The sequence below is a fragment of the Heterostelium album genome (genome assembly GCF_000004825.1).
Source record: "Heterostelium album PN500 unplaced genomic scaffold PPL_scaffold8, whole genome shotgun sequence".
Lineage (NCBI taxonomy): Eukaryota > Evosea > Eumycetozoa > Acytosteliales > Acytosteliaceae > Heterostelium > Heterostelium album.
The window spans coordinates 1,633,028-1,650,334 of record NW_008805070.1 but is presented as its reverse complement, the minus strand read 5'-3'; the positions used below and the strand labels follow the sequence as shown (position 1 = coordinate 1,650,334).

General features: G+C 30.6%; 8 protein-coding genes across 8 annotated transcripts; 5 read left to right on the top strand and 3 right to left on the bottom strand.

Annotated features, from left to right (window-relative positions):
• Positions 1 to 26: 26 nt before the first annotated feature.
• Positions 27 to 1,875, top strand: PPL_08285 (kelch repeat-containing protein; the record flags this gene model as incomplete). The annotated part of the gene is made up of 2 exons (XM_020579106.1): positions 27 to 61; positions 93 to 1,875. 2 exons carry the CDS (start codon positions 27 to 29, stop codon positions 1,873 to 1,875), a joined length of 1,818 nt encoding a protein of 605 aa, XP_020430945.1.
• Positions 1,876 to 1,979: 104 nt separating this feature from the next.
• On the bottom strand, positions 1,980 to 4,593 carry PPL_08284 (uncharacterized protein; the record flags this gene model as incomplete). The annotated part of the gene is made up of 9 exons (XM_020579105.1): positions 1,980 to 2,014; positions 2,051 to 2,078; positions 2,469 to 2,512; positions 2,886 to 2,935; positions 3,060 to 3,118; positions 3,171 to 3,193; positions 3,813 to 3,837; positions 3,873 to 4,508; positions 4,561 to 4,593. The coding sequence occupies 9 exons, from the start codon at positions 4,591 to 4,593 to the stop codon at positions 1,980 to 1,982; spliced, it is 933 nt and encodes a 310-aa protein (XP_020430944.1).
• Positions 4,594 to 4,956: 363 nt separating this feature from the next.
• PPL_08283 (FNIP repeat-containing protein) lies at positions 4,957 to 7,773 on the top strand (the record flags this gene model as incomplete). The annotated part of the gene is made up of 2 exons (XM_020579104.1): positions 4,957 to 6,111; positions 6,847 to 7,773. The coding sequence occupies 2 exons, from the start codon at positions 4,957 to 4,959 to the stop codon at positions 7,771 to 7,773; spliced, it is 2,082 nt and encodes a 693-aa protein (XP_020430943.1).
• Positions 7,774 to 8,849: 1,076 nt separating this feature from the next.
• PPL_08282 (elongation factor EF1 alpha) lies at positions 8,850 to 9,520 on the bottom strand (the record flags this gene model as incomplete). Its single annotated transcript, XM_020579103.1, has 3 exons — positions 8,850 to 9,295; positions 9,370 to 9,390; positions 9,508 to 9,520. The coding sequence occupies 3 exons, from the start codon at positions 9,518 to 9,520 to the stop codon at positions 8,850 to 8,852; spliced, it is 480 nt and encodes a 159-aa protein (XP_020430942.1).
• Positions 9,521 to 9,679: 159 nt separating this feature from the next.
• On the top strand, positions 9,680 to 11,006 carry PPL_08281 (uncharacterized protein; the record flags this gene model as incomplete). The annotated part of the gene is made up of 2 exons (XM_020579102.1): positions 9,680 to 9,685; positions 10,341 to 11,006. The coding sequence occupies 2 exons, from the start codon at positions 9,680 to 9,682 to the stop codon at positions 11,004 to 11,006; spliced, it is 672 nt and encodes a 223-aa protein (XP_020430941.1).
• A 343-nt stretch (positions 11,007 to 11,349) lies between these two features.
• Positions 11,350 to 13,069, top strand: PPL_08280 (uncharacterized protein; the record flags this gene model as incomplete). Its single annotated transcript, XM_020579101.1, has 5 exons — positions 11,350 to 11,475; positions 11,579 to 11,604; positions 11,643 to 11,947; positions 12,215 to 12,385; positions 12,948 to 13,069. 5 exons carry the CDS (start codon positions 11,350 to 11,352, stop codon positions 13,067 to 13,069), a joined length of 750 nt encoding a protein of 249 aa, XP_020430940.1.
• Positions 13,070 to 13,251: 182 nt separating this feature from the next.
• On the bottom strand, positions 13,252 to 14,710 carry PPL_08279 (NPR2 family protein; the record flags this gene model as incomplete). The annotated part of the gene is made up of 4 exons (XM_020579100.1): positions 13,252 to 13,735; positions 13,812 to 14,164; positions 14,247 to 14,496; positions 14,628 to 14,710. The coding sequence occupies 4 exons, from the start codon at positions 14,708 to 14,710 to the stop codon at positions 13,252 to 13,254; spliced, it is 1,170 nt and encodes a 389-aa protein (XP_020430939.1).
• A 177-nt stretch (positions 14,711 to 14,887) lies between these two features.
• Positions 14,888 to 17,235, top strand: PPL_08278 (uncharacterized protein; the record flags this gene model as incomplete). The annotated part of the gene is made up of 2 exons (XM_020579099.1): positions 14,888 to 16,890; positions 16,977 to 17,235. The coding sequence occupies 2 exons, from the start codon at positions 14,888 to 14,890 to the stop codon at positions 17,233 to 17,235; spliced, it is 2,262 nt and encodes a 753-aa protein (XP_020430938.1).
• Between the last annotated feature and the right edge of the window lie 72 nt (positions 17,236 to 17,307).

Genomic DNA, 17,307 nt, shown 5'->3' with positions numbered 1-17,307 from the left:
TTTTTTGGTTTTGATCAAAAAAAAAAATGTCGATGTTCACAAAAAGATTCTTTTACAAACAGTTTTTGTATAGCATATTAATTTTTAAAGAGGATGATATGCAAAGAGCATGATAAGACTTGCGATAGCATATGTTTTAAATGCAACATTTTAATTTGCACAAAGTGCTATGTTGAGCACTTTCAACACCCGGAACCAGCTTTGCATATAAATCACATAGATAAGATCAAATTGTATTTATCTAATCCATTTGGATACACAGAATTAGAACCTATATTGATCAAAACGAAAAAGGAGGAAGAATGGAGCGAAGCCAAAAAATTATCCCAAAAATTTCTTTCTTTATCAGCTACCGAGAAAGATATAAGAGAGTTTTACTGTGAATTACACAATTTCCTTACTCTTCAAGAGAGCAACGAATTACAAAATATAATAGAAGAGAAAGTAATATTAGAAGAACAAATCAATAATAATATCAATAATTTAAAAGAGATAGTAAAGTTAATAGATTCTTGTAAGCTGTTGCATCCAACTTCAACAAATAGTAATAGTGATAGTAGTAATAGTGGAGATAGGCAATCAGATATGTCACAAATAGACACAGAAACACTAACGAAATCAATTTCCGAATGCCCGTCTCTTCAGACGTTTATGGAAAATCATAGGAGAACATTGTTCAATGTTCAAAATATTATCGACCAACAACTACAGCCACACAGAAATGACACCACCCCATTCACTATGGATAACATTCTCCAACAACATAACAATTCACCATCATTACTATTATTGGATATTATTCACAAGTACAGTCTGCAATTCAATCCAGCAGAAAAACTAAACAACAATAACTACAACAACAACAATAACAATAATAACAATAACAATAACAATAACAACAATAACAACAATAACATTAAACTATCTCGAAAGCCTGTTATCAATAAATTCATTTCTTCTTTTAAAAAAAAAATAGATGTATTGTTTCCAAAATACAACAATGACAATAAAGGAAGATATATATTCACCACCCACCAAGATGAAGGAGCAACGCTTATCAACACATCAAACAACAATTCAACCGAACAATTATCTTTTGGACGATGCTTTAAGCAAACCTATGCTTCAATAATTGCAATCAATGAATATATCTATGTGTTCGGTGGTTCTAGCCATCAAACTAAATGGTGTAAGATTTCAACTAAATCGAAATTAATTGATCATATTGGCGATATGAAATCAATCTCTGACGACAACACAAAGATTGAAGAAATTGAAGGTGATTGGGCTATTTCAGTTTGTTATGATGGTCAAGATCATATCTATTTGGTAAATGGTTTTAGAACAAATAGAATCGATCGATTCAACATCAAGACAATGAAATTTGAAAAATATCATAAACTGCCTGTCCATCACGGTCAACAAGTATCTTCGATGATCTTCAAAGGTAAACTATACACAATACCATTCAACAAGGATTTTATTATAGAATTTGATATTGCAAACAAAACAACGGCTATTTCTCATATTGGTACAATAGTATACACAGCCTGTAACGATAACAATGGTACCTTCTTCATACATTCAAAAGAACCAGAATTAGGTTTCATTCAGTACAATGTTGAAAACAAAAACACAATCAACCTAAGCCCAAACAATCTACACCCAGCTCCGACTAAGTCTGGAATTGTATTTTTAATGTATCACCAAGAGTCAGAAACATCAAGTTGTATCTATTCGTTTGGTGGTGTGGATAATGGTAATTTCAGATATTCGATTGCAGATAATGAATGGGAACGAATCTTTAAAGATGATAAATATTATCGGTCTCGGTGCGGATCTATATCAATTATTTTAATAAACAAAATTAATTAAACTAATAAAAATGGATAAATAATATTATAGATATAATCGATAGATAGTATTTTTTTCATATTTTTTTATTAAATAGCCGGTCAAATATATAAGGTGATGATAACTTAAGTGTTGTCAGAAGTCGGCTGCCACAATGATCCTATAAAAAGTATTGTGGTATCCTTGACCAATCAACCACCGACATAACCATTTTGACAAATATTCTGAATAAATAGAATTTAAATCTGAATATAAGGATGATTGGAGAAGCTAGTCAATACTTATGGATGAACAATCTACAAAGTAAACAATAAAATTATCTAGTCTATTCCATGGATTCGCGATTGGGTAGGAGTGAATCCACAAGCATCGGTTTGAATCTAGATCGTAATCAGGGATGTCAAACAACACTCGAAGTCTAATTCATGTTTGATGATTGATGGCGGGATTAGTGCTCGGCTACAGTTGTTTTATCGGGCTTGATTGAGGTTGGCTAGCAGATGTGTTGCCGTCTGGGTAGGTAGTTTGAAGTTGTTTTGCCGCTGGATCTCTGTTGGGTTGATGACTGGAGACTATGAGGTGGTGAATCTGGTAAAAAAAGAAATCGGTGGTACATTCTCTGGTAATGAATTAGCTAATCTTTTTCTGGCGAATCTAGCTATAAAGCATTAGTTTTGACCATGTCGCTATCATATTGAAACCAGAACTTTAATTTAATTAAAGTGTAGACAAGAGACTACCATGGTAGTCGCCAGTGACAGTCGACTTTCACCTCACATAGCAACTAGAATGTGTACGTCAAAACTAATGCTTTATAGCTATTCATATATCTAACTGTCTAGATTCTGCTGGTAAAAACTAAAAGTCTATAATTTAAAAACAACAAAAAAAAAAAAAGTATTATTATCGGTGTTATATGTTGATTATTAAGTTTGTCAGTGATAGCATACATTACTCCACGTTCATGTCAAATTATCTCCAATCGATGGATGATCCACTCTAATTGGCATTTGTGTGACTCATCTAATTACCATTGATATGCTCTTTGTCTTGACTGTCTTGACCAATGAGTGAGAATTGTCTAAACCAGCACTAAGTACGTTCGTTTTACTTGTGGAATCACTGTGATCTTAACTAATCCTAATTTTGAGATTCTAGAGAACCACCTTCACCCATTTCCATCATAGCAATAGCCTGATCATTACTTGGCGATATGTGTACAGTAACGAGTATGGCATCTTAGTTGATCAAATATTTTAATTGTCTATAGAATTAGTAATCTATAAATATAAACTTTTTTTAAGTGAATACCATACCCATACTAAACTTTGAAGTAACACTATCTTGAAATATATTGAGAAAAAGTAATTTGATTTGTTAATCTAACAATATACAATGATTTGTATGTGTATTATTTTATTTAAAATTTGAAGCTTTGGTGTTGAATTTCTCTAAGTCGTTAATAAACTTATTGCCTGATATTAATTTTTGAATGATATTAATTGATTTTAATTTTTTTGTGGTTTTTGTGGTCACAAAAAAATTTGAACTTTTTTTCATTCAAAAAAAAAAAATGTGTGAACAGCAAAGAATGTTGTGTATAATATTAGATACAAATTTTATTAAAATAAAAACTAATAAAAAATTAAAGATAATGTAAATGATATAATTACACTTATAACTGTGAAGTGTTTATTTAATTATTATTCATTCTATTACAACTGGCCACAGTGCTGTGTGATATTAATTCGATATTTGTACAGTTTAGAATTATTAGTTTATGTTTGTGTTAACTGTCAATGAAGGGTTACTGGTTTGATTGTTGTTCTGTTGTAATGATTGCGCACAGCAGAGACCCAGCCAAAAATGCTGATAACCTGCTAGATTTCTAGATTACTTTGCTATTCAGCAAAGTAAGTCATATTTGTGTTGTTTTGTGGGAATGTTGATGATGTTACTGTTATTGATTGTTGGATGATCGACCTGAAAATTTTGAAATCAATTTCATTGAATAATACCTTAAATTCATTATAAATATGCTGATCATTGATGTTGTTATTAATATTATTATTATTATTATTATTATTGTTTTTTAGGGGTTCTGTAGCTTTGAATTTCGTGTTGTATTTGAGAAGCGAATCCAATAATAATAATAAGTCATTATTGTGTTGGCTACGTAGTTGGTCGATTTCTATTTGATCCACATAGAATAAAGTTTCCCTGTTAGATTTGATAAACGAAAATAGAGACTTGCTATCTGAAATCGATTTAGTTAGAGTTTCTATAGTCGATACATGTGTTTCTGAGATATCTGATAGGTTATCTACTACATTTGTACTTTTAACTCTTTCACTATTAATACTATTGTTAGTTGAGTTTATTACATTATTTATTTCTAATATCTTTACTATCTCTTTTAATTCGTCGATTTTATTATTGATATGCCTTTTCATTATCTTTTTCTCTTTTCTTATTTCTCTTTTTTTCGAAAACTCCTGAGCCATAAAAAAATTAAATATTTCTTCGAAATACTTTTTTATTTGTTCTTCTTGAGTTGATAATGTTTTATATCTGTTGGTTGATATCTGGATTTCACTCCATAGTGATTCTTTTTTCCTCTTGATGAATACGTGTTCATCTGTTGATACTTCGTGCTCAAATGAATTATTCAAATAATCTATGATTTCTCCTATATGGTTTACAAACAATGGATGATCTCTTATGTGGCCAAGCATACATCTTGTGCACAATAATTTGTTGCAAACAAAACATATGCTCTTAAATTTTTTATTGTGCTCTGTGCAAACCATTCTAACAAAATAGTGAAAAAAATAAAAAAGATTTATCTTTGATGTGCAAATTATTTTTTTGATCACCATAAGACATTGATCAAAAAAAAAAAAAAACCAAAAAAAATTAAAAAAAATTAATATTTTTATTTTATTTAAATTTTTTTATTTAAATATTTTCAAAAAATTTTTAATTTTTTAATTTTAATTTTTAATTTTTTTTAAAAAGTTTTGAACTTAGATTTTTATTTTTTTCACAAATCAAAAAATTATCACTTTTTCCATATTTTTTTTTTTTATTAACTATTAAATAATGGATTTTAGAGATAAAAGATGCAAAGTGCATCATAAAACATATAAATTCATATGTAGTGTGTGTATGAAAATGTTGTGTCCTCAATGTATTTTCATACATGTCAGAGAGGAACCGACTCATGCCAAACAATGTCAGCACATCGATACAGTAGAGGATAATATCATGCAGAGTATCTATGATAATGATAACCAACCATCCGCCAAGGTCGAAAATGATTATTATAGTTATTCAACTTTCATATATTCAAAGAGAGATTCTGTATGGCAATCGATTAAATCGGCAACAACCAAATACCAAGAGCTGTCGGATCGCGAGAATAGTACATTACAACATTTCAAAGAGTTACAAGAGTACTTAATAGCAGAGAAAAACAAATTCAAGCTATCGATCGATAAAGATAGAAATACTCTGGAGAAGCTAATCAATGATCATTTATGCGAGCTCAAAGAATTAAATATTACAATCAATATGATGGGAAGCATAAAAAGTCAGATGATAGGCAATGCAATTGGAAGTGGAGATTTATCATCTGATACAGCTTCACAGTTTTCAACAGCATCTTTATTAAAACAAATCGCAAATTCTTCATCATTGCAATCATTTATCGATGAGAATATGGTCAATAGTGATGGTAAAGATAATACGGAATTATTGCAAAACTACAATTCACAACCTACATCATTAGTAGAGATCGTACATAAATACAATAATCAATTCCAATTGCATACTAGCAAAAACAACAACAACAACGACAATGATCAATTTCAATCACACATTAGTAACAATAATAACAATAACAACAATATCAACTCCTTATCACCAACACAATCTGATAAATTCACAATCAAAATACCCAATATCAATCAAATCGAACCACCAATCTCAAAAATAAAATCATCGCAATCCATAATAGAGTCAAATTCTATACCTATATCTAACGCAGAGTTGGTAAACAAATCACAATCTCACACAATCAATATTGAAAAAGCTCTAACCAATCTTGACTATCTCAAACAATCTCATGTCATTTATAATTCTCATAGAGAATCATTGAATCAATTATTAAACCAATATATTGAAACTATCATTGATCAACATTCAATTACATTTAATTTAAATACTACATTCAAAAACAGCTCAGTCAATATCACTGTAATTGAATTTGGTGATGAATTTAATCAACCATTGCAATCTAATTCACTCCCTCCAAATCTGACATCATTATCATTTGGATCTAATTTCAATCAAATATTATCAGTCGGTGTGTTACCTCGATCACTGAAATCATTGAAGTTTGGATATAGATTCAATCAAATATTATCAGTTGGTGTGTTACCTCAATCACTGAAATCATTGGAGTTTGGAGATGGATTCAATCAAATATTATCATTCGGAGTGTTACCTAAATCACTTGAATCATTGGAGTTTGGAGATGGATTCAATCAAATATTATCAGTTGGTGTGTTACCTGAATCACTGAAATCATTGAAATTTGGAATTTACTTCGATCAAATATTATCAGTCGGTGTGTTACCTGAATCACTGAAATCATTGGAGTTTGGATATTATTTCAATCAAATATTATCAGTTGGTGTGTTACCTGAATCACTGAAATCATTGAAATTTGGAATTTACTTCGATCAAATATTATCAGTCGGTGTGTTACCTAAATCACTTGAATTATTGGAGTTTGGATATTATTTCAATCAAATATTATCAGTCGGTGTGTTACCTGAATCACTGAAATCATTGAAATTTGGAATTTACTTCGATCAAATATTATCATTCGGTGTGTTACCTAAATCACTTGAATCATTGGAGTTTGGAGATATATTCAATCAAATATTATCAGTCGGTGTGTTACCTGAATCACTTGAATCATTGAAGTTTGGATATAGATTCAATCAAATATTATCAGTCGGTGTGTTACCTGAATCACTTGAATTATTGGAGTTTGGAGATGGATTCAAACAAATATTATCAGTTGGTGTGTTACCTGAATCACTGAAATCATTGAAATTTGGAATTTACTTCGATCAAATATTATCATTCGGTGTGTTACCTAAATCACTTGAATCATTGGAGTTTGGAGATATATTCAATCAAATATTATCAGTCGGTGTGTTACCTGAATCACTTGAATCATTGAAGTTTGGATATAGATTCAATCAAATATTATCAGTCGGTGTGTTACCTGAATCACTTGAATCATTGGAGTTTGGAGATGGATTCAAACAAATATTATCAGTTGGTGTGTTACCTGAATCACTGAAATCATTGAAATTTGGAATTTACTTCGATCAAATATTATCAGTCGGTGTGTTACCTAAATCACTTGAATCATTGGTGTTTGGAGATATATTCAATCAAATATTATCAGTTGGTGTGTTACCTAAATCACTTGAATCATTGGTGTTTGGCTGTGAATTCAATCAAATATTATCAGTCGGTGTACTTCCATCATCACTTCGGAGATTATCGCTTTCTAGTAAATATATAACGAGTAGCTATTTTGGAATGACTTTACCACAATCAATGATAACATTCATTATTGGTATAGATCACAAAGACTCAAAGAATGAAAACAAATTACTTTCAAATCTAAAAACACTTGAAATTTATCTTGGTGTCGACAACCAAAAAATACAAGCATTGGTGTTAACCAATTCAAATGATTCACTTGAATTTATCAAAGAATTCTATCCTGATTATTATTCAAAACGCAATTTATCAAAGATAGACTTTGTGGACTCTCATAACAATCAAATTTCAGGAGAATTCATCACTGCTCTACTTTTAACAAAACAGAAATAAACTTTTTTAAATAAGATATTTAATTCAATATTGTCTAATTTTTTTATTATGATAATAGCTTTTTTGATTAATTTAAGAAAAAAAATCTTATAGATAGATTAAAAAAAACAATTTATTTCAATTATAATAATTATTATTTTATCTTAATTGGTATCATTTAAATAAACTTGGTAATATCTGTATGTTATCCTACCTAATAATTTGCAATTGATTGGAAATTGGGTTTTGGTTATACTGGTAATATCCTCAATAGTTGGTGGGTATTGTTAGTTCCGCCGATGAAGCTATCAACTAGAAGAGTTGTTTATCATCGACATAGTGGTAGCTTTTTTGTAACGACACCGACATGAGAATCTTATTAGAACAATCTAGGTACCACTACATTGTTAACCAACCAAAGAATTTGTTTTGAGAATGTTTTCGCTTTATACTCTTCATACTTTGGTCTGATAGAGATTTCAAGTAGCTCTCGATTCTATTTTGAAATTCTCATTTGATTCAGTATCGAAATTGCTATGAAATGCTGGTGGGATAGATGGTCTTCCTCTTCCTGAGTAGGTATTGGAGGAACTGATCCCAGACTTAGTTGTGCATATAATTTTTCTTAGTTGACCATACTCGGATTAAATGTTAGTTGTCATAGTCCTCAGCTCTTTGTTGTTCCTTGATTGTGTATTGTTTAAACAAATTATAAAACTATTTAATATAAGATTTTATTATTTATATTTATCATCGCCATGGTTTCGTTGGTTGGAATTCACACATTGCACTGTCACCGGTCTTCAACAACGGTTCGTTCTCATCCTTTGGAATGACAGCACCGCTACGACGATCGACCTTATCGATAATGTTTATCAAACGACATGCAATGTGTGAGGTGTGACAATCTACGACCGGTGTGTATCCAACATGGATTTGACTGGGATGATTGACAACGATGATTTGTGCTACGAATCTTTCGCATTCCGCTGGTGGATCGACAGTTGTCGCCATTCCAAGCAGACAGTGGAATGAATGGAATCTTCTCAGGATTGTAACCGATCTTCTTGATGAAACCGGATGTATCCTTGACAATCTCATTGAAACGTGACTCTGAGTAGTTGGTTGTCTTTTCGTCGTCCATCTTGTTGACTGCGAAAATCAATTGTCGGACCGAGTGTGTAGGCCAAGAGAGCATGCTCACGAGTCGAACCCTTACGATCGATACCGGCTTCAAACTCACCCTTGACCGAGGAGACAACCAATACTGCACAGTCGGCTTGTGACGATCCGGTGATCATGTTCTTGATGAAATCCTTGTGGCCTGGAGCATCAATGATCGTTACATCGTATCGGTCAATGTCGAATCTCATGAGAGAGCAATCGATAGTGATACCACGCTCACGCTCCGACTTGAGATTGTCCATCACCCAAGCAAAGTTCCCTTTCCCTATTTGAGCGGATTGCTGTTCATACTGCTCCATTGTTCGCTTGTCAACTCCACCACATTTATAAATTAAATGTCCACTCAATGTTGATTTTCCTAGTATATGTTTAATATATTAATATTTATTTAAAGTATGTACTTATTTAGTAAAGTATAGTATTGTTACTTACCGGCATCAACATGACCAATCACTACAAATATTGATACATGGTTTATCTTTTCACATTTTAGATTGTTGTTTTTGATGTTATTTATTATTGATTAAAGTGATGTTTGATATGTGTTAATTACGATAAGGATCTTCTTACTAAAGATGTACATATTATTGATATATTAAACTGATTTATGATTTGATAAACTAACAAACAAATAAGATTATTTATACTTTAAAACCTTAAGCTAAAATCTAAATTGAAAAAAAAGAATGTTAGTGTTCCGATATTTTTCATTTCATAAGTTCTCAAGAGAGAAGTAAATAAAATGGTGGTATACATTGATTCTGAGTTTAATAACAAACAATCGTTCAACCAAGTTTACTTTTGATAAAAAAGAGTAAAAATAGTAGATTTCCTGATACATACAACCTTATCATAAATGTTTTACTGTATTTAAGCAACTCTGTATCGGGAACACTTATTGAATGGTAAAGATTTTCTTGTTTAACTTTTAGCTATTCTTGTTGTTGTTACTGTTGTTGTGGTGCATGTTGATGTAGATAGTGTGTTGGTACACCTGCAGCTCTCTGAAAACTCTATAATTCCACTTCATCTATAAAGTCTATTAAATTGAAAGGAATAATTAGATTATAATAAATATTTTACATCAGTCTATTTAAATTATTGTAGACAGAATATAATAAAGTAGATTATTGTTTGAATTGAAGAAAACAAAAAAAAAAAAATTTGGTTTAGCAAAGATATTTTGTTTTAACGTTACCATACATTTTTTCATTGGATCTAAAAAGTTTGAAGAATTTGATTAACTTCAGAAACAACAAATTTACAGTCTAATAAAAAATCTTAAATTTATCTTTTTTTTTTTTCAAGGTAACGTTGTTTAGACTGCATTTTTCACTATTCCTATTTAAAAAAAATTATTAATATTATATTTATCTTTTTTTTATTATTATTATTTTATATAGAAGATGGATAGTAGAGTACAGCCAACGCAGCAGTCTCTGCAATCATTAAATAGGAAGACTGAAACTGATAGTAGTAACGATAGCGATCATGATAATAATGAAGAAGAATTCCATTTCCCTAAAACCATTAGATCAGTGTGGGAATCATTAAAATCATCGACTTCTCGATATCAATCATTATCATCAACAGAGAATGAGATATCGAAATTCTTTGAAAAATTACATCAATATCTAATCATTGAGGAACATAAATTAAAGAAAGATATAATCAATGAAAAAGATATTATCATTAATCAAATAGATAATAATATTAATCATTTGAAATATTTAGTTCAAATTATAAATATAAATAATAAATTAAATAACAGTAATAACGATGATAGTAGTTCTGATAATGAAGATAACATTTATGCGAGTAGTAATAGTTATGATAATCAATCAATAGTTACAGATACTATAGAACAATATTCTACAACAACAATAATGGAATCAATCTTGACAAGTTCAACATTAAAATCATTCATCACTGATAATAATCAAACATTGTTCAATGAACATCATGATCCTTTCAATTTTGATGAACTTATCAAACAACACAACAATGATTCATCATCATTATTATTGGATATCATTAATAAATACAAAAATCAAATCACTTCAATATAACAATAACCATTCATCGGAAGATTATAAATTAATCATAAAACAACCTGATTTCAGCCAACTGAAATCAATCATCAAACAATCAATCAAATTAGAAAAGATTGCTACATCGTTAGCATCGATAAACAACCATTCGATCTAAGAATTCGAAATTGTTAAAGATAATAAATCATCATATATTTTCACAACACACAAATCAGAAGGAGTAACACTTATCAACACTACAAACAACGATTCAATTGAAGAATTCAAACTAAGTTATAATAATATTTATACATACCAATCGATTGTTTCCATTGGTGAATATATCTATGTATTCGGTGGTTATGACAATGAATATAAATGGATGAAATTCTCGATTAAATCGAAATCAGTTGAACATTGCGGTGAAATCGAAGGAATCGAAGGAGATTATTGCATATCAGTTTGTTATGATGGTCAAGATCATATCTATTTGATTAATGGTGTCAATGTAGATAATAGAATCGATCGATTTAACATCAAGACAATGAAATTTGAGAATTGCTTGTTGCCCACACCATACGGAACACAGATATTTTCAATGATTTATAAAGGCTCTTTATATAGCATACCATTCAATGTAAATAATATTTTTCATTTGGATTTGACGGATAAAAGAAAGAAAAAATATCATCCAATTAACATTGCATCGTTCTCGGCATGTCACGATAGCAATGGTACTTTCTACATCTACGATCAAAATCACAAACGGTTCATCAAATACAATGTTGAAGAAAGAGAGGTAACCGAACTCAATGCTATTCCTTCAAAGAATGATAATGCATTGTTGATGTATCATAGAGAATCATCAATATCTAGTTTTATCTATTCATTTGGTGGTGCTAAATATGGTAATTTTAAATATTCAATTGAAGAGGAACAATGGGAACCATTCTTAAAAGATGATAAATATGACAGATATGGTTATCCATCTGTATCTATCACATTTTAAAATATAACACTCAACTAAATTAGTTACTAAAATTCAATTGGATTAATAAAAACCTTTATCTTTTATTTTAAAATATTATTTTATGCTATATTAGATTATTAAATAAAGGTTTTAAATAATTACTATTAGTTATTGTTTCAATTTATATATAATTTTTTAGATTTCTTTCAAAATTCTCTCTAACATTTTAAAATTTTTATAAAATTTTTTAGGAATGTGTACTATCCTTTTTGATTAGTACTTTCAAATGCTACGATAGAAAAGTTTAATCATCGTTGGCACAGAGATTTAAGAGGATCGATAATTACTAGATTTTATCGTCGCAATAATAAAAAATACATTAACAGAAACCGATACTCTAGAAGAAAATCGAATGAAAAAGATTGGCCAGTTTCCTCGACTCTTAGCTGTAAATCAGTAAGTTCGGCTTCACGAATGATTTTGTTGCTAATTGTAGTATCAGACCATGATGGAAATACTCTAAGCTCTACCCTTTTCTCTAGTCTTCTATTGAACCCATAAGTGAGAACTGTTTATGGCACCAATACAGATATAGTTTCTTGCCTCATTCAGCTAGTAAATGTCTTCGATTTTCTTCTAGAGATTATCGGTTGCTGTTAATGTATTATTGTTAATGCGACGATAATATCAACAACAACACCTACAACAACTACATGAGATTATATTTTAACAAAATTCAAAAACAACAACAACAAGATCATCAAACACAAGAGTAACAAACAGAACAACAACTACACCCGTAGGTAAAAAGATGAAAAACAACCACCAGTTAAAAACACAATCACCAAGCGATACTACTAGTCTCTACCAACAACTACATGAGATAATTCAACATCATCAACATCATCATCATCAAACACAAGAACAACAAACACAACCCAAAACAATGATAACAAAGTCACTAACAACTAATGGAGTATAAAAATAAAACTAATACATCTATTAATTAGATGCATTATCATCAATCTATTTAACACATGATAAAAAATGTTTGTTGGTCGGTGCAATGAATTCATCGATTCAGTTGTTGGAGAAGAATTGTTATTCTAAAATCTATGAGTTTGTTGTATAGATTTAAAAGATTCTGATGATTCCAAAAACTTTTTTTGATTTAGATAATTATTGAAACTTATATATGAACTTCCAAATATTTATCAATTTTTTGAGTATTAATCGATTATTAATTAAACAACTTGATTTCGACCAAATTTAATAATCAATCAATTATAAATATCTTTTACATCAAAGTATTATTTATTTCCAAATAACAGTATATTGATCAGGCTCTGCTATCTCGGACAGTAACTTCTCTACTACATCCATTCCAACCGATAATATACAACAAATTTCATCGAAGCTCTTGTTACCATTTAATAATCGTTTCTTATCGTTCTGAGGTAGTTTCTCCAACAATTTAAGATTGTTTAGAATTGGATATCTCTGTTTTCTTCTGAGGAATCCATTGATGACACCGAATATAATAAAAGATCGTTCATCTATTCCCAACGACGTCAATTCATTCTCTGTACAATACTCTCTGAACGGTGTATCGGTACTCATATTGGCATACAACATGAAGATCGTCTCGAACGAGCAAATCGTACTGCCAGGTGTTGTTATAAACGCTGAACATTCACTCTGCATATCTAAATTCGATGCCAATTTTCTTATCAACGGTGTTGGATTATATATATTTGAATATTGAAATATATCAACCATTTTAACAATACTATAATATCTATATATAAATTATCAATCAATTAGTTAGTTAGTTAATAAAAAATAAGTATTACATATTTATTATAAACACTTACACTAAATGTTTTATACAAGATTTAACAAGATTAATATCGATTTCAGTTAGTTTTGATATTCTACTGACATAGTTGACACCGTCGATATACGGTAGTATCTGTAGTAGTGTTAGATCCCATTCCGATGCATTGGAAGTGTCGATCTCTTCGATGAGTACAGGTACTTGATGGTCTAGTATCTCTATTGGTTCAGGTGGTTTGTTGAATAGCTTTACGTTGATAGTGTTGGCATCGTCCACCGTTATAGTGCTCTCACCATAGCTATTCAACTCTATATACAAAGTCTCTAGAATCTTTAATAGATCTGGTTGATCTCTAACTTTTGATTGATTAAATAAGTATTCTGTTTCTGTCTAGTAGAATAAACAACAAACATTAAAATTTAAAGTTAATTAACTATAAATCTCTATTTATAATGATTATGGTTATACATACCTCTAATGTTCTAAGTATTGTACCTAACTTTCTTATTATATTATGATAGATAGTTGTATCTGTATGTTTATCGAATACCATTGCCAAGTTGAATAGTAATGCATTTCTATGATATTTTACATCTTGTAATAACACTGGATAACCAAGTATCTTATAGTCGAATGCAGTCAAAGTGATTACTTTTCCACACAACTTTGGTTTCGGTATAATAAACTCGGCAAATCCTTCAAATACATCATTAGCTATAAATCTATATTATTAATTAAAAAACTTATAAGTTAAACATCATATATATATATATCTAATCTACATTTATTTTATTAATTAAAAATAAAAAAAATAAAAAATAAATAAATATAATAATTATAGTTAACTACCTACCCTTCAGGATATTGATAAAATATCTTTGTACCATATATATTATGAAATTCACTATAGAATATACATTTAATGGGTCCTTCCATTGATCATATTATATGATATGTTTGAAGTCATTTATTAAATTTTGTAAACCAAAAAAAAAAATTTAAAAAAAAATACTGCAATTTTCTAAAAAAAAAAAAAAATATCATTTTTAATAATAATTTAAATGTAACAAACATACACTCGACGATATATATATAATATAATAATATGTTAAAATGAAAGATACATCAAATTCTATAGATAGTAATAATAATAGTAAAGATGATAACAATATAAATAGTATAGATAATAATGATAATAATAAAAATATAGATAAAAATAATAAAAATGAAAATGAAATGAATATTGATTTAAAAACAGAAAGTAGTAGTAATAATAGTAATAATAGTAATGATGATGATAGTAATAACAATAATAATAATAAAAATCAAAATAAACAACAAACAACAGTTAGTTCAACAACACCAGTACTGAATACAACATCTCTGACATCTAGTCAATTGATAAATTCATCTAGTTCAATTGGCAATACACCATCACTGCACGGTGGTAGTGGTGTGCTGTTTATATTGAAGGATTCAGAGATTGTTCGGTTGTTCTCGCAAGTACCGAAGGAAACGATAGTCAATTGTATAAAGTCGGTCAGTCAGATGTACCATCTAACGATTGACGAGACCATAGAGAAAGTACCAAAGTTAAAGTTACTACACGTCGTCAATGAGTGTATCGGTTTCACTGGTATCGATGACTTTACCGGATGTCTGCAACCCAGTATCTACCCGGCGTTACTCTCGCTACTCGGCTCGCCAGAGGTGCTCGTCAACCATGCATTCCTGCGCGTCGATCCTGCTGCCGCCGACGAACATCGTCTCTCTTTCTACCAACTCCTATCGTCGCACATCAAACGTAGAGGAATTAACTGGTTACTCGACAACTCTGACGATTCAATGAAGTTACAGTATTGTCAATCTTTAAAGTTAGATTATACCGAACCAGCAACAACAGCAACAACAACGACGACGACGACAACTAATACAACTACAACAGCAACAGCAACAACAATAACTATAAGTAATAAGATAAAAGATGAAATAATAATGAGAGGAACAGAGTCGTTTTTGAAGAATGTAAAGGCACCGGTGGTTCGTGCTGTGGCCGAAGGTTTGAAGATTAACAAGGTTGGAAGCAAGGAGTTGATTATCGATAAGATATTGGAGACTATCTTTAACTTTAGACAGTTGAACAGTGCAGAGAAGGAGGATAGCGATGATGGATCACCGTTAGAGTTGTCTATAATATCGTTGTCGCCACACTCCACACCAGAGACTATGATCGAGGACCAAGAGGAAGAGTCAACTCCGTCACCACCACCAACAACAACAGCACCAGTAACACCAGTAACACCATCAACACCATCATCATCATCATCAACTACCACAACAAATACTACTACCACTTCTACACCTAATAGAAGAGCATCTACAGCAGCAGCTATAGCAGCAGCGAACAACTTTACCGGTACAACAAAGGTAAAGATACCTCTTAAAAACTTTTCAACAACTATCACTACGGCAGCGGCAGCAGCAGCGGCGGCAGCATCTTCGTCATCATCTTCATCTTCCTCAGCAACATCAACAACTTCCAGTCCTATTAAATTAACTAAATATCAACAACAACAACAAAAATTACAACAGCAACAGCAACAACAGCAGCAACAAGAAAAACAACAAAAGCAACAATCAATTAAAGAAAAGAAAATAGTGGAAGAAGATGCAAGACCAGAGTTAAATGCATTTGGAAGAGTAAAGAGAAAACAGAAATTGAATATGAAGTACTTTAATTCCGATGATGAACAAGTCAATGTCGAGCATGAAGAGAAACCCGTTCTTCCTAGCCGTACGGCTATGAAGGAGATGACACCATCAAAGAAAAGTACACCAGTAGTAGAGAGCAGCAGTGACGAAGAGGAGAATGTCGATGCCGAGGAATCAGACGATGAGAATTCCGATAACGATGAAAAGAGCAGCGATAACAGTGACAATGAAGAAGAGTCCGGTGCCGAAAACAATGAAGATCAAGAGGATTCGGACGACGAGGAATCAGATGAGGGAGTAGAGCAACAAGCAAAACCAAAGAGAAAGAGAAAACCAACCGAATCAACCATGAACCCATTGTCATTGATAGTTAAAGGAATTTCAAGAGAACAACTTCATACTTTGTAAGTATATTAATACCCTCACTCTTATTATCAACTAAATTACTAACCAATTAATCACTGTTGTATAATAAAATATTAATATCTAGATTCCATGCACCAGATCTAAAAGCATATTGTAAATTAAATTCATTAAGATCAACAGGTTCAAAGAGAGATATAATGAGGAGAATTTTATTATTTTTAAAGCGAGGAACAAACACCAATAAACAAAAAAATAAAGTGGTTCCATCTCCAACACCATCGTCAGCCTCTGACGGTACAACTACTACAACAACAACACAAACCACGACAACACCTCAAAAGTCAAGGAGAGAAAAAAAGAAGAAAAGGAGAAGAGCTTATTAATAAAAAAATATAATAACTATTTACGAATTTTTGAAATAGTTTTAACAAATCATTATAAAAAAATTGTTGTTA